The sequence below is a fragment of the Aquarana catesbeiana genome, linkage group LG01 (assembly GCF_042186555.1).
Source record: "Aquarana catesbeiana isolate 2022-GZ linkage group LG01, ASM4218655v1, whole genome shotgun sequence".
Classification (NCBI taxonomy): Eukaryota; Metazoa; Chordata; class Amphibia; order Anura; family Ranidae; genus Aquarana; species Aquarana catesbeiana.
Genome location: NC_133324.1, coordinates 975,751,043 through 975,776,102, shown reverse-complemented (window position 1 = coordinate 975,776,102; position 25,060 = coordinate 975,751,043). Strand labels below are relative to the sequence as shown.

The 25,060-nt window shown below is 46.3% G+C and overlaps 1 protein-coding gene across 3 annotated transcripts in view; it reads left to right on the top strand.

Annotated features, from left to right (window-relative positions):
• The window catches only part of LOC141123368 (cytosolic phospholipase A2 gamma-like), a 214,629-nt gene that overhangs the window by 152,268 nt on the left and 37,301 nt on the right, over positions 1–25,060 (top strand). For 2 of the 3 annotated variants that reach the window (XM_073612051.1, XM_073612050.1), the window contains 3 exons: positions 1,990–2,022; positions 5,082–5,117; positions 19,074–19,109. In XM_073612051.1, coding sequence (XP_073468152.1) covers positions 1,990–2,022; positions 5,082–5,117; positions 19,074–19,109 — 105 coding nt within the window. The remainder of the gene's footprint in view (positions 1–1,989; positions 2,023–5,081; positions 5,118–19,073; positions 19,110–25,060) is intronic. The other variant, XM_073612052.1, reaches the window with a different exon arrangement.

The following is a 25,060-nucleotide window of genomic DNA, read 5'->3' as shown; positions in this document are numbered from 1 at the left end:
CTTCATCCATGACCGTGTGAGGATAAAGTTCCCTCACAGACTCCCTGGCATGTCTCCACAGCCAGCACTCCACTGTAGTACACTCACCGACCTTTCTCTGCCCCGAGTACATGATGGAAAACTTAACTGGATTGTACATTCTGACAGCTTCTCCTGCCCCCCTGCTCCAGGAAATCCTCATCAATGATGTGTAATGGTGAGGACTTCACCCATCACCGTGTAAGGGTGAAGCTCCCTCACAGCTCTCCCGGGCCTCCTCCCGCGATGGGGGTGCCCTCCTGCTGATGTCTAGTACTCCATTCTACACTTCTCTTGGCCTACTCCTCCCAGTGGCCTGTTACCTCAGCTTATATGGGAGGCCTGCCCCCTGTCGATTCCAGTTGGGGATTGGTCAGGGCTCCTCACATGAGCTGCCTGCCACTCCAGTTCTAGGCCTTGACCCTCTTCAAGAACATTCTCACTGGAAGCAGGGGAGGCGCCTCAGAACCAAAGTACAGGTGGTCACACCCACTGCTACACTAACCACTCCCTGCCCACAGATCAAAAACAAACAGGCCTAGCTTGCAGCATAGACCTGCCTAAATTTGCTGACATTTTCCCTACCAAAAAATCCTCAATCTGGCACCTACCTATGGTAGAGGGTGCTACAGATAGAAAGATAGAGCACTAAACTAAACAGTAATCTGCCTTAACTGGCAATAATTAACCAATTAAAGCGGAGTTAAACCCAAAAGTGGAACTTCTGCTCATCTGATTCCTCCCCCCCTCCGGTGCCACAATTGGCACCTTTCAGGGGGGAGGGGGGTGCAGATACCTGTCTAATATAGGTATTTGCACCTACTTCCTGGAATAGACTCCTGCGGTAGTCACGCCCCTTCCTGCACCCCCCGCTGTCTCCTGGGAAACACACAGGTCCCAGGAGATAGTGGGGACCACTTTCAAAAACACAGATCTTGGTGGTTTGAATGCTTTTAAGGGTAGAGGAGGGATCTGAGGTGTTATAGACCCCCGATCCCTATATGAAGAGTACCTGTCACTGTCTATTACTGTCACAAAGGTTGTTTACATTCATTATAGACCCCATATCTCTCCATAAAGAGTACCTGTCACCATCTATTACTGTCACATGGGATGTTTACATTCATTATAGACCCCAGATCTCTCCATAAAGAGGACCTGTCACCATCTATTACTGTCACATGGGATGTTTACATTCATTATAGACCCCAGATCTCTCCATAAAGAGTACCTGTCACCATCTATTACTGTCACATGGGATGTTTACATTCATTATAGACCCCAGATCTCTCCATAAAGAGTACCTGTCACCATCTATTACTGTCACATGGGATGTTTACATTCATTATAGACACATGGGATGTTTACATTCATTATATAGCCCAGATCTCCAGATCTCTCCATAAAGAGTACCTGTCACCATCTATTACTGACCCCATGACATGGTGCAGCCCTGTCACAATTAATAGAACAATAGATAGATAGAGCACTAAACTAAACAGTAATCTTCCTTAACTGGCAATAATTCATATGTGATTATATGATGTTTAAAAATGTTACTGTGAAATATGAACTGCACTTCAATGGGTGAGCACAGGAATCAGGGTAGAGAAGCACTACAGCAAGGAGTTTCTTTACAGGAAGTGTCAGGTCGCACACTACAGACAGAAGTCATGTGGATTTAGGTGTCAAATTGGCTATCCCTGGATTTTTTTCCAATCTAACAGAGAGCCTTTAGTTGGGACTTTTTTGCTACCCACTTCACTTTTTTGAGGTGTATATTGTAGTACATTTCACGGTGTACTCTCTGGACCCATTTATGGAATTTATCTATATGTTTATTATTTTATATTGTTATTAATGGATTGTCACTCATTAATTATGTTTAGACTCATAACTAGATTTTATGCACTGCACTTTTTCCAGTGGTATTATTCTGTACATGTTATCTGTGTGTTTCACTTTATGCAGATATGTCGAAGTTGGGCTCGGAAATGGAGCTGGGTAGGTAACACTGTGGATGAATTGATATGGTGTCAGATCATGTCCCTTTTGTTAATTGGTGGAGGATGCGGGCACAGGGTTAGAGGCTTCTTCCCTTCCAAGACTTTTTAATGTCACTGGACTCCAGAACCCAATCCAGGAATTACCAGTCCTGCAGAAAACAGTGAAACCAGTGCCCTTCACTACAAATAGACACCCTGAAGCCCTGTCACAATATAGATATAGATATGTAGCGGTGTGTTGCCACTAGTTACTAACATCCACCATATCACCCTGCTGCCCGACCTTCATATATCACTTCTGAGACAATGAACAGTCATTTGTTTTGTTTTTGTTTATTGGGGGATATAACTTGGTTGGGGAAAGGGTATATGGGATGCCCATAGATCAAATTACTTTGTCATCATATTTGTAAATTAGAACTTCGTTTGAGATTTGAAGAAATGATGCGTATGTATAACATCTACAGTCTCTCCCCTGCATCACCATGCAGATTATTGCTCCTCCTCTCCGTAACTACTGCAGACTATTGCTCCCAGGAATCCTTCCCTCCTGCACAAACTTATTCTGTAGCACATTGTTTTTTGTCACATCCTCTTCTATATGCAAAAGAACCCACTCTAGTCCAGCTTGCAAAGCCTGCGCCCTCGGGCCGCATCGATTTGACACTATTCCCCACAGTCTCTTCTGCTCCAGGACTCCTCATCAATGACCGTGTAAAGATGAGGACTTCATCCATGACAGTGTAAGCATGAAGTTCCCTCACAGACTCCCTGACATGTCTCCACATCCAGCACTCCACTGTGGTACACTCACCGACCTTTCTCTGCCCTGAGTCCATGACGGAAAACTTAACTGGACCGTACGTTCTGACAGCTTCTCCTGCCCCCCTGCTCCAGGAAATCCTCATCAATGATGTGTAATGGTGAGGACTTCACCCATCACCGTGTAAGGGTGAAGCTTCCTCACAGCTCTCCCGGTCTCCTCCCGCGATCGGAGCACCCCCCTAGATGGGGGTGCCCTCCTGCTGATGTCTAGTACTCCATTCTCCACTTCTCTCAGCCTACTCCTCCCAGTGGCCTGTTACCTCAGCTTATATAGGAGGCCTGCCCCCTGTTGATTCCAGTTGGGGATTGGTCACATGAGCTGCCTGCCACTCCAGTTCTAGGCCCTGCCCCTCTTCCAGAACATTCTCACTGGAAGCAGGGGAGGTGCCTCAGAACCAAATTACAGGTGGTCACCACCACTGCTACACTAACCACTCCCTGCCCTCAGATCAAAAACAAACAGGCCTAGCTTGCAGCATAGGCCTGCCTAAATTTACCTGTGCCGACAGTTTCCCTACCAAAAAATCCTCACTCTAGCACCTACCTATGGTAGAGGGTGCTACAGATAGAAAGATAGAGCACTAAACTAAACAGTAATCTGCCTTAACTGGCAATAATTAACCAAGTAAAGCGGAGTTCCACCCAAAAGTGGAACTTCCGCTCATCTGATTCCTCCCCCCCTCCAGTGCCACAATTGGCACCTTTCAGGGGGGAGGGGGGTGCAGATACCTGTCTAATATATGTATTTGCACCCACTTCCTGGAATAGACTCCTGCGGTAGTCACGCCCCTTCCTGCACCCCCCGCTGTCTCCTGGGAAACACACAGGTCCCAGGAGATAGCGGGGACCACTTAGGGCTGCCGACATCGCTGGACTCCAGGACAGGTAAGTGTCCATTTATTAAAAGTCAGCAGCTGCAGTATTTGTAGCTGCTGGCTTTTAATAATTTTTTTTAGGTGGACTCCCTCTTTATGGACCAGTGATGTACCCGTACAATGCTGGAATTTCGTTGGTTATACCGGGATGATGCCTGTGGCCGTTTTTTAGAGCCGGCGGTCAGCTCTCTTGTAATAGCAATCGGAGTGGCTAACTATCTGCTCAATTGCTATTACAAGCAGCGGGAGGGGATGTCCTCCCCTTCTGCCACCTTCTGTGACATGCACGGGCTCTCATGTCCCACCAGGTGACCCGAGCAACAATCTGGTGCATCCGCCAGCTGGCCAGACGACCACCTTCCATTCCATTCTTGAGCTTTCCCGTCCCACCAGATGACCCAAGTGTCCAGCTGGTGTTTTTGCTGGTTGGCCAGACAGCCAAGCAAAGCCAGGATCACCTTTAATCGGCTGTTCGTGATAGTAACCTGGAAGCGATGACATCATTTCCGGTATACCAAGGTGTCAACGGCACCATTTTTTACAATTCAAAAGTATTCAAAAACACAGATCTTGGTGGTTTGAATGCTTTTAAGGGCAGAGGAGGGATCTGAGGTGTTATAGACCCCCGATCCCTATATAAAGAGTACCTGTCACTGTCTATTACTGTCACAATGGTTGTTTACATTCATTATAGACCCCAGATCTCTCCATACAGAGGACCTGTCACCGCCTATTACTGTCACATGGGATGTTTACATTCATTATAGACCCCAGATCTCCAGATCTCTCCATAAACAGTACCTGTCACCGTCTATTACTGACCCCATGACATGGTGCAGCCCTGTCACAATTAATAGAACAATAGATAGATAGAGCACTAAACTAAACAGTAATCTTCCTTAACTGGCAATAATTCATATTTGATTATATAATGTTTAAAAATGTTACTGTGAAATATGAACTGCCTTCAATGGGTGAGCACAGGAATCAGGGTAGAGAAGCACTACAGCAAGGAGTTTCTTTACAGGAAGTGTCAGGTCGCACACTACAGACAGAAGTCATGTGGATTTAGGTGCCAAATTGGCTATCCCTGGATTTTTTTCCAATCTAACAGAGAGCCTTTAGTTGGGACTTTTTTGCTACCCACTTCACTTTTTTGAGGTGTATATTGTAGTACATTTCATGGTGTACTCTCTGGACCCCTTTATGGAATTTATCTATATGTTTATTATTTTATATTGTTATTAATTGATTGTCACTCATTAATTATGTTTAGACTCATAACTAGATTTTATGCACTGCACTTTTTCAATGGTATTATTCTGTACATGTTATCTGTGTGTTTCACTTTATGCAGATACGTCAAAGAAGCTGGGCTCGGAAATGGAGCTAGGTAGGTAACGCTGTGGATGAATTGATATGGTGTCAGATCATGTCCCTTTTGTTAATTGGTGGAGGATGTGGGCACAGGGTTAGAGGCTTCTTCCCTTCCAAGACTTTTCAATGTCACTGGACTCCAGAACCCAATCCAGGAATTACCAATCCTGCAGAAAACAGTGAAACCAGTGTCCTTCACTACAAATAGACACCCTGAAGGTCTGTTACAATATAGATATAGATATATAGCGGTGTGTTGCCACTAGTTACTAACATCCACCATATCACCCTGCTGCCCGACCTTCATATATCACTTCTGAGACAATGAACAGTCATTTGCTTTGTTTTGTTTTTGTTTATTGGGGGGATATAACTTGGTTGGGGAAAGGGTATATGGGATGCCCATAGATCAAATTACTTTGTCATCATATTTGTAAATTAGAACTTCTTTTGAGCCTTGAAGAAATGATGCGTATGTATAACATCTACAGTCTCTCCCCTGCATCACCATGCAGATTATTGCTCCTCCTCTCCGTAACTACTGCAGACTATTGCTCCCGGGAATCCTTCCCTCCTGCACAAACTTATTCTGTAGCACATTGTTTTTTGTCACATCCTCTTCTATATGCAAAAGAACCCACTCTAGTCCAGCTTGCAAATCCTGCGCCCTCGGGCCGCATCGATTTGACACTATTCCCCACAGTCTCTCTTCTGCTCCAGGACTCCTCATCAATGACCGTGTAAAGATGAGGACTTCATCCATGACCGTGTAAGGATGAAGTTCCCTCACAGACTCCCTGGCATGTCTCCACAGCCAGCACTCCACTGTGGTTCACTCACGGACCTTTCTCTGCCCTGAGTCCATGATGGAAAACTTAACTGGATTGGACGTTCTGACAGCTTCTCCTGCCCCCCTGCTCCAGGAAATCCTCATCAATGATGTCTAATGGTGAGGATTTCACCCATCACCGTGTAAGGGTGAAGCTCCCTCACAGCTCTCCCTGGCCTCCTCCCGCGATCGGCGCACCCCCCCCCAGATGGGGGTGCCCTCCTGCTGATGTCTAGTACTCCATTCTCCACTTCTCTCGGCCTACTCCTCCCAGTGGCCTGTTACCTCAGCTTATATGGGAGGCCTGCCCCCTGTCGATTCCAGTTGGGGATTGGTCAGGGCTCCTCACATGAGCTGCCTGCCACTCCAGTTCTAGGCCCTGCCCCTCTTCCAAAACATTCTCACTGGAAGCAGGGGAGGCGCCTCAGAACCAATGTACAAGTGATCACTCCCACTGCTACACTAACCAATCCCTGCCCCCAGATCAAAAAGAAACAGGCCTAGCTTGCAGCATAGGCCTGCCTAAATTTACCTGTGCTGACAGTTTCCCTACCAAAAAATCCTCACTCTAGCACCTACCTATGGTAGAGGGTGCTACAGATAGAAAGATAGAGCACTAAACTAAACAGTAATCTGCCTTAACTGGCAATAATTAACCAATTAAAGTGGAGTTCCACCCAAAAGTGGAACTTCCGCTCATCTGATTCCTCCCCCCCTCCGGTGCCACAATTGGCACCTTTCAGGGGGGAAGGGAATCCTGGAATAGACTCCCACGGGAGTCACGCCCCTTCCTGCACCCCCCCGCTGTCTCCTGGGAAACACACAGGTCCCAGGAGATAGCGGGGATCACTTTAGGGCTGCCGACATCGCTGGACTCCAGGACAGGTAAGTGTCCATTTATTTTTAGTTTGTAGTTGCTGGCTTTTAATATTTTTTTTTAGGTGGACTGCCTCTTTATAGACCAGTGATGTACCCGTACAATGCTGAAATTTCGTTGGTTATACCGGGATGATGCCTGTGGCAGACTCACCCGGGATAGAGGCTTTTGGAGGGGACTGAATGTGAGCCTCTTGCCTACAAATTATGGGTCCTGGCATTTGGGGTACCCTTGAGGTGTTGTTACTTTGGCTTTGGGTCCTTGTCCCCCAGGACACACAGACTCTGGGGACCCTGTATTTGCCATAGTAGCAATAGTGACTGAGTCATACTGTTGGGACTCATACTGTGAGAAGATGCTAATGTCATCAACTCCACTCACCTGTCTGATGTCAGCTATAATGTGTTTAATGTAAATGAGTTTAGTATGGCTTACCACAGGTTCTAAGGGTATTCAACTCATTGTTGTTTGTTCTAATTAACCCTGTGTTGATGTTTATGGTAATGTGTGTTGAATAGTCAATGAGCTAGGAGATGTAGTCACTTAGTCTGGGTAAAAGGATTAGTTAATTAGCTCATGTTAATTAGGTTAGGTTTTAGTCATTCTGCTGTGTATATATTTGTGTGAGATCTCAAATAAAAAGTTAGTCCATGTTAGCAACAAGCAAGTGTCGCCTTGTTTTGTGCTCAGAGAGGTTGGAATATCTGATATCTGTATCCAGACTACAAGGAAGTGGTATACTGACGGAAGCACTCAAGCAGAGTGTGGGACGTTCCGTGACATTAGTGGCAAGCAGCGGGAAGCTTCCGGCAGTCTGGGAAATCTAAACCTCCACCTGGATCCAAGATCAGGATAGCAGACTTCAGTCACCCCAGCGGAGATATGGACCTGGCATCAGAGTTCCCGGGGCTGCTGCGGATCATCCTTTCAACATACACCAGGACTGTGTCTGAGGATGAATACCTGGAGCTTAGGCAGCAAATTCGGGTGGAGCTCTGGATTGGAGCCCTCCAGCTCGCTGGTATAAAACAGGGCAAGTGTTTTCCAACCCAAGAGCAACGGGCCAGTGACCAACGGGCATTGCGGATGGCATTCCTGGGAGGGCGGCCCCAGGAGCAATGGGTGACTGAGTTGGACAGGCTGGTCCAGCAGGAGATAGAGCTGGACAATCATTATCGGGCTCTGCAATGGCACGCAGAGGAGGGATATTTAGGGGAGACAACAGAATGCTCTCCGGAGGGATATGACTTTGGAGGCCCTGGCTTGCTGTGGGAGAGCCTTACAGATCATTTTATGTTTGGCGATGAAGGGGAGCCTGACCTTGAGGACCTGCGAGAATATAGAGAGGCTATGCTCGGTCTTGCAGGGGTCTCAGAGCTCAAACCTGATCTGGACCATTTGCTAAGGAACAGCATCTGGAAAGGGCATACAGGAAACTGCTAGAACACATTCAGCAGCATGCCAGAGAATCGGCAGTGGAAAATCCAGAGATTGCCGTCCCCAAACTTGAAGTGCTGACAACAGGGCAGAGCTCTGCTAACCTCTGCCCAGCAATGATAGCATCTTCTGGGTTCCATGGACAGGAGATGGTGAACCTATATCCCCAGACATCAGTTGCAGAGACTGGGGATTTAATAGACGTTTCTGTAGAGGAGGAACCACCTAGCAAACCCCCAGCAGAAGTGCTGGCAACCGGACAGAGGGTCCAAGACCTCTGCCCCACACCTGTGGCAGTTTCGGAGGCTCAGGGTGAGAATGTGGCAATCACTTCCCAGCAGCAGATACAGGTGGAGAAGGGAGAGGAGGTGTGTGTTGTCCCTCCCCAACAGTTGGCCAGGGTGGAGGAAGCGGACTTTTCTCCCCAGCAAAGATCTGTGCACCTGGGAGACAGTACCATAGACATGTTGTCCCAGCAGTCAGATGAGGGAATGGAAAAGGAAGCAACCGGCTCACCTCCCCAATGGCAGCTACACAGTTTGGGAGTGGAGGAAGCCAGCCTCCTGCCCCAACGGTTAGCCGGAGCAGAGGATGCGGAGTCCCCAGCAGAAGTGCTGGCAACAGGGCAGAGTGCTACCAACCTCTGCCCAGCACCGGCAACAACGGTGGAGTCCCAGGGAGCCGGGGCAGTCGGCCCCTCTCTCCAGCGACAAGCTGATGTAGTGGAGATTTTACTGAATTGCTGGCAACAGGGCAGAGCACTGCTGGCCTCTGCCTAGCACCTACAGTTTCTTCTCAGCTTCATGGAACTGGGACAGTGGGCCCCTCTGCCCAGCAACAGGCCAAGCCATGGAATGGTATACACCACCCAGATGAAGCGCTGACAGACGGACAGAGAGTCAATTATCTCTGCCTCACACCTACTGAGGTCAACTATTCCTTGCAACCAAGAAAGGAGATCATGCAGACAGACTTTGTGAGTTCACTCTGCCTGACTAACGCATGTCCAGACCAGGTGGGGGTCTGGGACCTCGTTAGTCAACTTTTGATGTGGGCAAAATGTGACAGACTCACCCGGGATAGAGGCTTTTGGAGGGGACTGAATGTGAGCCTCTTGCCTACAGATTATGGGCCCTGGCATTTGGGGTACCCTTGAGGTGTTGTTACTTTGGCTTCGGGTCCTTGTCCCCCAGGACACACAGACTCTGGGGACCCTGTATTTGCCATAGTAGCAATAGTGACTGAGTCATACTGTTGGGACTCATACTGTGAGAAGATTCTAATGTCATCAACTCCACTCACCTGTCTGATGTCAGCTATAATGTGTTTAATGTAAATGAGTTTAGGCTGGCTTACCACAGGTTCTAAGGGTATGAGCTAGGAGACGTAGTCACTTAGTCTGGGTAAAAGGATTAGTTAATTAGCTCATGTTAATTAGGTTAGGTTTTAGTCATTCTGCTGTGTATATATTTGTGTGAGATCTCAAATAAAAAGTCAGTCCATGTTAGCAACATGCAAGTGTCGCCTTGTTTTGTGCTCAGAGAGGTTGGAATATCTGATATCTGTATCCAGACTACAAGGAAGTGGTATACTGACGGAAGCACTCAAGCAGAGTGTGGGACGTTCCGTGACAATGCCTGTGGTTGTTTTTTAGAGCCAGCGGTCAGCTCCCTTGTAATAGCAATCGGAGTGGCAAACTATCTGCCCAATTGCTATTACAAGCAGCGGGAGGGGATGCCCTCCCCTCCCGCCACCTTCTGTGGCATGCACGGGCTCTTCCGTCCCACTAGGTGACCCGAGCAACAATCTGATGCATCCGCCAGCTGGCCAGACGACCACCTTCCATTCCATTCTTGAGCTTTCCCGTCCCACCAGATGACCCAAGTGTCTAGCTGGTGTTTTTGCTGGTTGGCCAGACAGCCAAGCAAAGCCAGGATCACCTTTAATCGGCTGTTCATGATAGTAACCTGGAAGCGATGACATCATTTCCGGTATACCAAGATGTCAACAGCACCCTTTTTTACAATTCAAAAGTATTCAAAAACACAGATCTTGGTGGTTTGAATGCTTTTAAAGGCAGAGGAGGGATCTGAGGTGTTATAGACCCCCGATCCCTATATAAAGAGTACCTGTCACTGTCTATTACGGTCACAAAGGATGTTTACATTCATTATAGACCCCAGATCTCTCCATAAAGAGGACCTGTCACCACCTATTACTGTCACATGGGACGTTTACATTCATTATAGACACATGGGATGTTTACATTCATTATAGACCCCAGATCTCCAGATCTCTCCATAAAGAGTACCTGTCACTGTCTATTACTGACCCCATGACATGGTGCAGCCCTGTCACAATTAATAGAACAATAGATAGATAGAGCACTAAACTAAAAAATATAATGGTATCCCGCGCAGTGGAGATGGAGAAAAAATAACTAATGTAAACTTTAAGTAGACGGGAACTGCTGCCCCCCAAAATGCGGTCACCACTGGCGGTGCGAGCAATTACAATAAAATACAAATGTGAGTATGGCGCTGTCCCTATTTAACTTTAAATGATCTGTGATGTCTTTCCTCTAATAGTGTGAAAAATTGGTGATAGTGGCGAAATAAACCAAACGGAGCCACATTTGTGTAGCCCATGCAATTAGTGCAATAAGTGCTAGTGATTAGATAGGATGGGGGAGGGGAAAGGGGGTGGAAAAAGGGGGGGGGGGTGTAAGGGGGAAAGGAATCAAAAGTTGTTTGGATAAAGAGCGTTAAATAAACAGCATAATATATAGATCATTAAATAAAAGTGCACATGTGCAAAAAATAACATAAAAGTCCTTTCATCACAATGTTCATTTGTTTGAAATCCTTGATGATAGTGTTCTTGATAACATTAGTGAAAGTGCTGTATATATCCTTGTGCTCTTAATGTGCGAACACTCACCAGCTATCTTCACCCCTACTGGGGTATCAGGCAGCCACAGTTTGTGCCACTGTGAGGCAATTTCTGGCAGTCTCAAGATTGTGGTGGCGTTTCACATCAAAAGAGAGGGAATGTCCATAGCATAAAATCGTTTTAAAAGCATTTATTTAAAAGTAGACAGAGTGGTACTCACAATTTACTAGTATAAAAAATGCAAGAAAGAAGTCTCAGGTTAACCATCAGCAGTCTTGTGTTGTTTTGGGAGACACAGATTAGGCCACGACCTACGCGTTTCGTCATTGGACGTCTACAGGAGCGTGACCTGTGCTGTACCTCCCACCTTTAAATAGTGTGCGGTCTCGATTTCTCACCTGTGTAATTGGCATCCATTTTGCCTATGTTTTTGCGGACTGGAGCCCTCTGGCGGGCATTTTGTCTGAGCTTTTGCAGACTGGAGACCGTGTGTGAATAAAATGTCCCATACTTCCTATGTTTTTAGTGGACCAGAACCCACTGGCGGCCATTTTGTCTGCGCTTTGTCAGACCGGAGACCGTACATGTATAGAATGTTCCGCCTTTCAGTAAGTAGATCGAGGTTCACTGGCGGACATTTTCCCTATGTTTTTGCAGACAGAAGTCCGTATTTATGCCATATACACGGTGAATTTATACCTTCAGTGATGTTTTGAGACACCTATCATCGAATTGTCAGTTCCCACATTGGTGTCACCATGTCCCTATCCCTAAGTGTGTTTTTCCACTATCTTATTAGGGGCAGTGTGATCTGACATTCCGCACATTATATCCAGGTATCGTGACGATCATCCACAACAGCATAAAATCTACATGTTTAAAAACTTTTAAAATGTTTAAAAATATATGTAAAAAAGTTTAATGCAAGAAATATATAAAAATTATGTAAAAAACATGGAAGACAACCAGACAACCAAACAGGAAGACAACCAGCTTTAGGTCGATGTCCAATGGAAGGGAGTTTAACATCTGTCAGAGGATTTAGTAGACCAGACCGTGTGGACTGCACAGAGGAAACCAGAAACGCATGTAAGTGAAATAATGGTGTTTATTAAACAAGTGACAAGTAAAAGGAATATGAACAGTGCAAAACCAACACAACAAACCCACTACAAACAACAATATATACAAGTAAAAGGAGATACCGGAATTGTAAACAAAGCCAGGCCAAGGTCATACACAGGGAGGTCAGCAGATGGGCAAGGACGGGAAACCAGCAGGACAGGGAAAGGATGGATGGTTAGGCTGCAGGGCAGGGATCCAAGGGAATCAGGAGGGACAAGAACAGGATGGGCTTGGGATAGGGATCGGATCGGATCGGATCAGAGCAGAGCAGGACAGAAACAGGTTCACGATCAGGATACAGGCAGCAAGGTCAGGGCGCAGGGAGAAAGATACCAAGGCAAGCATATGAGGGCTTGCCGGGTATTTATAGGACTGACTATGATTGACTCAAGTCACACCTGAGCGCAGGGAGTGTTGTCTGCTCCATACTGCCAGGATCCATCCGCTGGTGGACATCAGTACTGCGGCCAAAAGATGAAATGACACCAGCAGGGAAATATTCTCCTGACAGTTCAACACTGCCAGTAGACACCTGCTGGTGGACCCCAGTACTGCATGCCAAACAATATGTCTTACCAGCGGATGGACCCTTTCCTGACAGTACCCCTCCCTAAAGGAGCGGCCTCCGGACGCTCCAACTAGTCTTAATTGTCCATGGTCTATGGCATCAGGCAGAATGGTGGAAGAAGGCATTTCAGGCTGGTCGTCAGGCACATCCGGGCAGACGGCTGGCATGTCAGAGTCATTGAGCTGGGCAGCGGACAGGAACAAGCCGAGCTGGGCAGCAGACAGGAACAAGCCGAGCTGGGCAGCAGACAGGAACAAGCCGAGCTGGGCAGCAGACAGGAACAAGCCGAGCTGGGCAGCAGACAGGAACAAGCCGAGCTGGGCAGCAGACAGGAACAAGCCGAGCTGGGCAGCAGACAGGAACAAGCCGAGCTGGGCAGCAGACAGGAACAAGCCGAGCTGGGCAGCAGGCTCCGGGTCATCGAGCTGGGCAGCAGGCTCCGGGTCATCGAGCTGGGCAGCAGGCTCCGGGTCATCGAGCTGGGCAGCAGGCTCCGGGTCATCGAGCTGGGCAGCAGGCTCCGGGTCATCGAGCTGGGCAGCAGGCTCTGGGTCATCGAGCTGGGCAGCCGGCTCCGGGTCATCGAGATGAACAGCCGGCTCCGGGTCATCAAGATGGACAGCCGGCTCTGGAACATTAGGCCGAACAGCGAGCACCGTAAGGGCAGGCCGGATTACAGGCACCGGCTCAGCAAGCTGGGTAACGGACCCCGGCCCAGTGGGCTGGGTAACAGGCCCCGACTCAGCGAGCTGGACACCGGGCACTGGTTCGGCAAGCCGATAACGGATACTGGCTTGACAGGCAAAGTGACGGACTTTGGTATAGCAGACTGGGTAACGGGCACCGATTCAGCAGGCTGAGACACGGGCACCGAAACTCCAGGCTGAAACACGGGCACCGAAACCTCAGGCTGAGATACCAACATCACGACATCAGGCTGGAAGACAGGTACCAGGATATCAGGCTGGAGGATGGACACATCAGACCGGAAAGCAGGCTCATCAGGCTGAACAGGGGGCACATCAGGCTGGAAAGTGGGTACCGAGACATCAGACCGGGCAGCAGGTGCTGGAACTTCAGGCTGGAACGCAAAAACAGGCGCTGGCACATCAGGCAGAACAGCAGGTACTGGCACAACAGGCTGAACAGGTACATTGGACTGGTCAGTAGTCGCTGGAGCGTCAGACTGGAACATGGACACTGGGATTTCGGGCTGAGCAGCAGGCACTGGGACCTCAAACTGGGCAGCGGACACAGGCATTGGCACAACTGGCTGAGTAGCAGACACTGGCACATCAGGCTGGAAAGCGGACTGGAAAGCCGGCACCGAGACATCAGACCAGGCAGCGAGTACTGGAACTTTAGACTGGGCGGCAGACACAGGCGCTGGCACACCGGGCAGAACAGCAGGTGCTGGCATACCAGGCTGAACAATAGGTACATTGGACTGGACAGTAGTCACTGAAGCGTCAGACTGGAACATGGGCACTGAGATGTCAGGCTGAGCAGTAGGCACTGGGACCTCAAACTGGACAGCGGGCACAGGCATTGGCACAACAGGCTGAGTAGAAGACACTGGCGCATCAGGCTGGACAACAAACAGAAGGTCATCAAACTGGGAAGCGGGCACATCAGACTGGAACACTGGTAGCAAAACTTTAGGCTGGAACATGGACATAAGGTCATTAGACCGGTCAGCAGGCACTGGACCGTCAGGCTGGGTGGCAGGCACTGGAACGTCAGGCTGGGTGGCAGGCACTGGAACGTCAGGCTGGGTGGCAGGCACTGGAATGTCAGGCTGGGTGGCAGGCACTGGAACGTCAGGCTGGGTGGCAGGCACTGGAACGCCAGGCTGGGTGGCAGGCACTGGAACGCCAGGCTGGGTGGCAGGCACTGGAACGCCAGGCTGGGTGGCAGGCACTGGAACGCCAGGCTGGGTGGCAGGCACTGGAACGTCAGGCTGGGTGGCAGGCATCGAGACATCCGGCTGGGTAGCAGGAGCAGGTTGGGTTACTGGCAAGATGGTGTGGGTCAGGAAGAATTTTTGTTTCTTTTTTGGTTTAGCCCGTGCAGTTTTGTATGTAGGTGCAGGGCTGTAAGAAAAAAAAGGTAGCTGGATCGAAGGAAGACCAAGGAACTGTAGCTAGAGAAGGTTTTTGTGGGACTGTTACAGGTGGAGGAGAAGAGACAGGTGGATTGAAGGCAGGATAGGTGCGACACTTGTAGACTGGGTAGTAGTATTTGGTAGGGGGCTGATTAAACTGGGCTGTAGCTGAGGTTGCCATAGGTGACGGGGAGATAGGTTTTTGGGAAGGCAGATGATTAATGGCAGAGCTGGAATATTGTGGCTTAGCTAAAGACAGGAGATCTGACCATGCCTGCAGCACAGGTTGAACAAACGCTGATTCACACACAGCCTGACTAATCAAGGATTGCACCGACTGGATGCAATTGGACAACACTTGCTGTGAACAGGAGGAATAATGTTCCATAAAATAGGCTGAATCATCCTCTAACAACCAAACCAGGGATTCAACTTGGCCATAATTGAAGGGGGGCGAAAAATCATCACTTCCCTCGGGAATGCATGACAGGGTTGGTTTTGCACATAACTGGATCAGGGGCTGAACATCTTCAAAAGACATATACCCCTGATCCACTAGGGAATGAGCTGATCGGATAGTTTCCATCAGCTGGTCACTAGTCCACCCTTTTAAAATCTGGCGACAATATTCACCATCCTCTTCTGCTAGCAGAGAATAATAAATGATTTCATCGAAATCCATATTAGCAGACCCGACAAACCAGGACGGTTTCCTTAATGCAGCCACGTCTGGTCAGGGATGGCCATGGTATACTGTCAGCGGATTTAGTAGACCAGACCGAGTGGACTGCACAGAGGAGACCAGAAACGCATGTAAGTGAAATAATGGTGTTTATTAAACAAGTGACAAGTAAAAGGAATATAAACAGTGCAAAACCAACACAACAAACAACAATATATACAAGTAAAAGGAGATACCGGAATCGTAAACAAAGCCAGGCCAAGGTCATACACAGGGAGGTCAGCAGATGGGCAAGGATGGGAAACCAGCAGGACAGGGATAGGATGGATGGTTAGGCTGCAGGGCAGGGATCCAAGGGAATCAGGAGGGACAAGAACAGGATGGGCTTGGGATAGGGATCGGATCAGAGCAGAGCAGGACAGAAACAGGTTCACGATCAGGATACAGGCAGCAAGGTCAGGGCGCAGGGAGAAAGATACCAAGGCAAGCATATGAGGGCTTGCCGTGTATTTATAGGACTGACTATGATTGACTCAAGTCACACCTGAGCGCAGGGAGTGTTGTCTTCTCCATACTGCCAGGATCCATCCACTGGTGGACATCAGTACTGCGGCCAAAAGATGAAATGACACCAGCAGGGAAATATTCTCCTGACAGTTCAACACTGCCAGGAGACACCTGCTGGTGGACCCCAGTACTGCATGCCAAACGATATATCTTACCAGCGGATGGACCCTTTCCTGACAACATCAGAGAACTAATAACTTGTAATAATACCCACGTCACCTACGTACTAGAGTGCCCGTGTCATAAACAGTTCATGGGAAGAACAACCAGACAGTTGCACGTGAGAATTAGAGAGCATATTTCGAATATTAAGAATGGTTTTAACAAACACAGCGTCTCTAGACACTTCAGAGACTATCATAACAGAGACCCCACGTGCTTGACCTTCTATGGAATTGATAAAATTAAGGGCCACTGGAGGGGTGAAAACAAAAGAATTAAGGTTTCACAAAATTAAACCAAGTAGATATTACAGCTGGACACCCTCCAATCCATGGGAATGAACATAGACCTCGACCTTAACTGTTTTCTCACCAACTTCTAACAGTATAAAGAGGCTATGGGGTCTTATAGCACTATTACATTTGACTTATTGCAATACATTTGGTTACTCTACGTGACGTACATAAGGGGTTTCAGATATGCATTCCAAATGACTTCCATATATACAACCCTTTTGGAACACACTTCCATCTTTCCTTCACATTTCAATTTCTTATTAATTTTTAATAATTTATGTTTCCCAACTGGTAATATTGTTCGGGATCACATCCGACTATATGTAATGCTTACGGTTCAGACCATGAAAACTTTACCCTATTTGTATATCCGATCCAAAGAAATGTTCACGGACAATACCATGAACACCACACCTTACTTATATAGGAGGAAACATTACATATACACACCACAATTTCACCTATGTACATTGAGATACTTCTAATTCTTTTGCATTTCTACCATATAACTATATGATTTGCACTTCAGCCCACAAAATATATTTGAATTCCCACACCACCCTTTCGGTCACCACAAATAGGACAGAAAGTCAATATGCACTGACTTAGTAACCCCAAAAGATATACGCCACATCGTCTGACTATAAGTTGTAAAAAAACGCACTAATGTAAAAAAAATCGCATTAATGTACTTACTCCTTTATACATAAGTTTTGTATCCTTTTTCCTACGTTTCTTGGATAAGACATTGGCCGTGAAATGATTGTATTATTGCATGGAGCTTACCACGTACTCTTCTTCCTCACACATTTTCAGATAAATACCACTAGGTCTAGGAGTATTCATAACATATAGAAAAAACGTACCCTGTCTTCTTCTAGGCTCTCCCTCATGGTTTGAGATTTATCATGCCACTGTGTTTCACATATATGTAATAATTTGTTTAGCCACTAGGAATTATGGATGGTTGAGGACGCATTTTTACATATATATATTTTTTCCTTTTTATACATATTTTGTTTTCATATAATCTTTTTACTTATTGAACGATTAACTGCGGGGCCCTTACCTCTCTTCCCCCTTTCTTATATGTTTTTTACATAATTTTTATATATTTTTTGCATTAAACTTTTTTACATATATTTTTAAACATTTTAAAAGTTTTTAAACATGTAGCTTTTATGTTGTTGTGGACGATCGTCACAATACCTTGATATAATGTGCGGAATCTCAGATCACACTGCCCCTAATAAGATAGTGGAAAACCACACTTAGGGATAGGAACATGGTGACACCAATGTGGGAACTGACAATTCGATGATAGGTGTCTCAAAACATCACTGAAGGTATAAATCCACCGTGTATATGGCATAAATACGGACTTCTGTCTGCAAAAACATAGGGAAAATGTCTGCCAGTGAACCTCGATCTACTTACTGAAAGGCGGAACATTCTATACATGTACAGTCTCCGGTCTGCAAAAGTGCAGACAAAATGGCCGCCAGTGGGCTCTGGTCCACTAAAAACATAGGAAGTATGGGACATTTTATTCACACACGGTCTCCAGTCTGCAAAAGCACAGACAAAATGGCCGCCAGAGGGCTCCGGTCCGCAAAAACATAGGCAAAATAGATGCCAATTACACAGGTGAGAAATCGAGACCGCACACTATTTAAAGGTGGGAGGTACAGCACAGGTCACGCTCCCATAGATGTCCAATGATGAAACGCGTAGGCCATGGCCTAATCTGTGTCTCCCAAAACAACACAAGACTGCTGATGGTTAACCTGAGACTTCTTTCTTGCATTTTTTATACTAGTAAATTGTGAGTACCACTCTGTCTACTTTTAAATAAATGCTTTTAAAATGATTTTATGCTATGGACATTCCCCCTCTTTTCATGTGAAACGCCACCACAATCTTGAGACTGCCAGAAATTGCCTCACAGTGGCACAAACTGTGGCTGCCTGATACCCCAGTAGGGGTGAAGATAGCATTAAGAGCACAAGGATATATACAACACTTTCACTAATGTTATCAAGAACACTATCATCAAGGATTTCAAACAAATGAACATTGTGATGAAAGGACTTTTATGTTATTTTTTGCACATGTGCACTTTTATTTAATTATCTATATATTATGCTGTTTATTTAAAGCTGTTTATCCAAACAACCTTTGATTCCTTTCCCCCTTCCATCCCCCTTTTTTTTGCTACTCACTTCACTTTTTTTGAGGTCTATATTGTGGTACATTTCACGGTGTACTCTCTGGACCTCTTTATGGAATTTATCTATATGTTTATTATTTTATATTGTTATTAATGGATTGTCACTCATTAATTATGTTTAGACTCATAACTAGATTTTATGCACTGCACTTTTTCAATGGTATTATTCTGTACATGTTATCTGTGTGTTTCACTTTATGCAGATACGTCAAAGAAGTCTAGCCCGGAAATGGAGCTAGGTAGGTAACGCTGTGGATGAATTGATATGGTGTCAGATCATGTGCCTTTTGTTAATTGGTGGAGGATGCGGGCACAGGGTTAGAGGCTTCTTCCCTTCCAAGACTTTTCAATGTGACTGGACTCCAGAACTCAATCCAGGAATTACCAGTCCTGCAGAAAACAGTGAAACCAGTGTCCTTCACTACAAATAGACACCCTGAAGCCCTGTTACAATATAGATATAGATATGTAGCGGTGTGTTGCCACTAGTTACTAACATCCACCATATCATGACTGCTGCCCGACCTTCATATATCACTTCTGAGACAATGAACAGTCATTTGCATTGTTTTGTTTTTGTTTATTGGAGGATATAACTTGGTTGGGGAAAGGGTATATGGGATGCCCATAGATCAAATTACTTTGTAATCATATTTGTAAATTAGAACTTCGTTTGAGATTTGAAGAAATGATGCGCATGTATAACATCTACAGTCTCTCCCCTGCATCACAATGCAGATTATTGCTCCTCCTCTCCGTAACTACTGCAGACTATTGCTCCCAGGAATCCTTCCCTCCTGCACAAACTTATTCTGTAGCACATTATTTTTTGTCACATCCTCTTCTATATGCAAAAGAACCCACTCTAGTCCAGCTTGCAAATCCTGCGCCCTCGGGCCGCATCGATTTGACACTATTCCCCACAGTCTCTCTTCTGCTCCAGGACTCCTCATCAATGACCGTGTAAAGATGAGGACTTCATCCATGACCGTGTAAGGATGAAGTTCCCTCACAGACTCCCTGGCATGTCTCCACATCCAGCACTCCACTGTCTCACCGACCTTTCTCTGCCCCGAGTCCATGATGGAAAACTTAACTGGACCGTACGTTCTGACAGCTTCTCCTGCCCCTCTGCTCCAGGAAATCCTCATCAATGATGTGTAATGGTGAGGACTTCACCCATCACCATGTAAGGGTGAAGCTTCCTCACAGCTCTCTCGGGCCTCATCCCGCGATCGGCGCACCCCCCCAGATGGGGGTGCCCTCCTGCTGCTGTCTAGTACTCCATTCTCCACTTCTCTCGGCCCACTCCTCCCAGTGGCCTGTTACCTCAGCTTATATGGGAGGCCTGCCCCCTGTCGATTCCAGTTGGGGATTGGTCAGGGCTCCTCACATGAGCTGCCTGCCACTCCAGTTCTAGGCCTTGCCCCTCTTCCAGAACATTCTCACTGGAAGCAGGGGAGGCGCCTCAGAACCAAAGTACAGGTGGTCACACCCACTGCTACACTAACCACTCCCTGCCCCCAGATCAAAAACAAACAAGCCTAGCTTGCAGCATAGGCCTGCCTAAATTTACCTGTGCCGACAGTTTCCCTACCAAAAAATCCTCACTCTAGCACCTACCTATGGTAGAGGGTGCTACAGATAGAAAGATAGAGCACTAAACTAAACAGTAATCTGCCTTAACTGGCAATAATTAACCACTTAAAGCGGAGTTCCACCCAAAAGTGGAGCTTTCGCTCATCTGATGCCTCCCCCCCTCTGGTGCCACAATTGGCACCTTTCAGGGGGGAGGGCGGTGTAGATACCTGTCTAATACAGGTATTTGCACCCACTTCCTGGAATAGACTCCCATGGGAGTCACGCCCCTTCCTGCCCCCCCCCCGCTGTCTCCTGGGAAATCACACAGGCCCCAGGAGATAGCGGGGACCACTTAGGGCTGCCGACATCGCTGGACTCCAGGACAGGTAAGTGTCCATTTATTAAAAGTCAACAGCTGCAGTGTTTGTAGCTGCTGGCTTTTAATAATTTTTTTTAGGTGGACTCCCTCTTTATAGACCAGTGATGTACCCGTACAATGCTGGAATTTCGTTGGTTATACCGGGATGATGCCTGTGGCCGTTTTTTTAGAGCCAGCGGTCAGCTCTCTTGTAATAGCAATCGGAGTGGCTAACTATCTGCTCAATTGCTATTACAAGCAGCGGGGGTATGCCCTCCCCTCCCGCCACCTTCTGTGGCATACACAGGCTCTCCCATCCCACCAGGTGACCCGAGCGACAAGCTGGTGCATCCGCTGGCTGGCCAGACGACCACCTTCCATTCCATTCTTGGGCTTTCCCATCCCACCGGATGACCAAAGTGTCCAGCTGGTGTTTTTGCCGGATGGCCAGACAGCCAAGCAAAGCCAGGATCGCCTTTGATCAGCTGTTCGTGATAGTAACCTGGAAGCGATGACATCACTTCTGGTATACCTGGATGTCAACGGCACCATTTTTTACAATTCAAAAGTTTTCAAAAACACAGATCTTGGTGGTTTGAATGCTTTTAAGGTCCCTATATGAAGAGTACCTGTCACTGTCTATTACTGTCACAAAGGATGTTTACATTCATTATAGACCCCAGATCTCTCCATAAAGAGTACATGTCACCTCCTATTACTGTCAAATGGGATGTTTACATTCATTATAGACCCCAGATCTCTCCATAAAGAGGACATGTCACCGCCTATTACTGTCACATGGGATGTTTACATTCATTATAGACCCCAGATCTCTCCATAAAGAGGACCTGTCACTGTCTATTACTGTGACATGGGATGTTTACATTCATTATAGACCCCAGATCTCTCCATAAAGAGGACCTGTCACCACCTATTACTGTCATATGGGATGTTTACATTCATTATAGACCCCAGATCTCTCCATAAAGAGGACCTGTCACCGCCTATTACTGTCACATGGGATGTTTACATTCATTATAGACCCCAGATCTCTCCATAAAGAGTACCTGTCACCATCTATTACTGTCACATGGGATGTTTACATTCATTATAGACCCCAGATCTCTCCATAAAGAGGACCTGTCACCATTACTGTCACATGGGATGTTTACATTCATTATAGACCCCAGATCTCTCCATAAAGAGGACCTGTCACCGCCTATGACTGTCACATGTGATGTTTACATTCATTGTAGACCCCAGATCTCTCCATAAAGAGTACCTGTCACCATCTATTACTGTCACAAATGATGTTTACATTCATTATAGACCCCAGATCTCTCCATAAAGAGGACCTGTCACCATTACTGTCACATGGGATGTTTACATTCCTTGTGACAGCAATAAAAGTAATAAAAAAATAAAATAAAGCAACATTGTAAAAAAATAAAATAAATCAACGATTAAAAAAAAAAGATTAAAGTGCCCATGTTGCCCCCTCCCCTCGCCCCCTCCCCCCCATGCTAGTGAGCAAAGATGAACACGTGCATCAGTCCCATATGAACGCAATCAGCAATCATACTACACATGTGAGGTATCGCCATGAATGTCAGAACCAGACCTCCTGTGTAAATCTAAAGTGGTGACCTGTAAAGGCTTGCTTTTAAAACATCACCTATGGATAGTAAAATTTTCATCGTTTGTTGCCATTGCATGGACTTGAGCAATTTGACAAGCATGACAATTGTAAAAAATAAATATATCTATGTATTTATTTATTTATTTTTACATACTGCCACCAGTCATATCTATTAGTCTGGTGACAATATGTAAAAAAAAAAAATGTAAGAACAACAAGTTTTATTTAATTTCTTAATTTTCCAAAATATTGTGACAGAAAATTATAACTTCAATTATAACTTCAAAAAACTCACAACGCCTCTTACTAAATACCTTGGGGTGTCTACATTCCATAAAGGGGTAATTTGGGGGTGTATTTGTATTGTCCTGGAATTTTAAGGCCTGAAGAAATGAGATTGGCCGTCAGTACATCAGGATTTATCAATTTTCAAATATATCCCATAGTTTGTGGACTCTATAATGTATTAGATGGGAGATCAAGAAATACAAAGTAACATTTGTTATAAAACATTGATCAGACAGGAGATAGATACAAAGTAACATTGTTTATAAACATTGATCAGATGGGAGAAAGAGGTATACAAAGTAACATTGTTTATAAACAGTGTTCATAGGTAAAAATGTTTCTGTTTGTCTTTTTTGCTCATTATGTATTGATGGTTTTTAGGCCGGACATATACTAATAATATAGAGATATTTATTCCAATCTCTATACAGCTTTTTCATGCTTTTTTCCATCCTCAGTGCAGTGCATGAAGATCATGGCTTCTATGGAGGAGGGGTTATGGATGGACACAATAATACAACCATGCAGGTCATGGTGGGCTAAAAGGAACCAACCCCCCCCCCCCCCCCAGATGATGGCCAACTACAAGCTGTGTGACTAAATCTGTGTGAGGATCATCTAAAGCTGATGTTTCATCTAAAAAAACTGGACATTTAATTTGTATTATTTGTCAGGAGCTGTGGCATGGAGGCTTACTCCACCTCTTTACAGAAATTAATAAATACCCCCCTCTCTGTCCTCCGCCCCTGCTGCTGAACTGATGGTGTCCATAGAACTTTTTTTAAATCACTTGGACCTACAGCCCATGGGAGTACTGTGCATGTGCCCAAAGGTATTTAACCGATTCAATACCAGAAATTCTCACCCCCTTCCTGCCCAGGCCAATTTTCAGATTTCACATTTTGAATGACAATTGCGCGATCATGTAACACTGTACCCATAGGATATTTTTATAATTTTTTTCACACAAATAGAGCTTTCTTTTGGTGGTATTTAATCACCACTGGGTTTTTTTTGTAAAATAAATTTAAAATAAGTTTAAAAATGTTGAAAAAAAAATATGTTTCCTGACAGACTCCATGGCAGCCTATGTGTGGGTTAACCCCGCCTCCTCTCCAATGCTATAGGACCCCATACCCAAAAATTTGAACTCACCACTAGGGACTGAGTTCCTTTTTTGTCTTCCTCCATGGACTTACATTTCGTTTGTTCCTGCTTGGCTTCCAGACTCCGGATTCCGGCATACCATCTATGCGGTGCAAGCTCAGGGCCCAACCATGGGCGGGCGAGTGGCTGTTCAGGCACAAGATACCACCCACTGGTGGTGGGAAGATTGCCTCTGTATGCCTAGGATGGACATCCTGCAAACAAATTGGCTGGCAAGGTCTGCTGTTTTTTATTTCTTTCTCCATGGCAGCGTTTTTGTTCTTTTATGTTTTGTCTCCCTGCTTCTTCCCTTGTGGGCCCTGTAGATGCCTCTCATGGCGTTTGAAGCACTTCTGCATTCCAGGATACTGCAGCACTTCGGGGTTGTGGTCACCGCTTGCTCCTGCGCATGGTATCCGTGACACTGAGGCTTGGCTTGCGCATGCGCGCAGTGGCGGAACACCCGGCGGTTGCACAGGCGCCGTTCGGCGGCCCTCCACTGTGCAGGCGTGAGGTGGGGATGCGGTGACATCACTCAGGTGGGGGTTTTAAAAAGCTGGCAGCCCTGGCAGCTTCAACTAGCCTGGGTATTGCTTGGGACAAGGTAAGCCTTTGTGGAGGAGCTTGCAGGGTTCCTAAAGAAACCTGCAAGCTCATAAAATACTCATAAAATATGAAAGGTTCAAAATGGAGACCCTGTCTACCATCCAGCAAGCCATGCAGCCAGGCGATTGGCTAATTTCAATCGACTTAAAAGATGCTTACTTCCATGTGCCTGTGGCAGAGGAATTTCGCAAATATCTCCGATTCCAATTCGGACAAGAACTTCTGCAGTTTACCTGCCTCCCTTTCAGGCTGACAACCTCACCCCAAGTCTTTTCGAAGGTTTTACTGTCCGTGGTGGCCTTGTACTATTACCTCGACAACCTCCTGTTGCTGTCCCAGGACAAGGAGCAATTGTTGATCTACAAGGAGCAGGTTATCTCCACATTGATCGACTTTGGGTGGCTCCTAAACCTGCAGAAAAGCCATTTAGTACCAGTCCAGCGCCTAATATAATTGGGGGCCCAGTTCGACACAGTGGAAAGCACCATCTCTCTTCCTGTGGAGAAGATCCCAGTTATTCGAGAAAGAATTTCACAGGCTCTGAACTCCTCATGCCTTACCGTGCCTAGGAA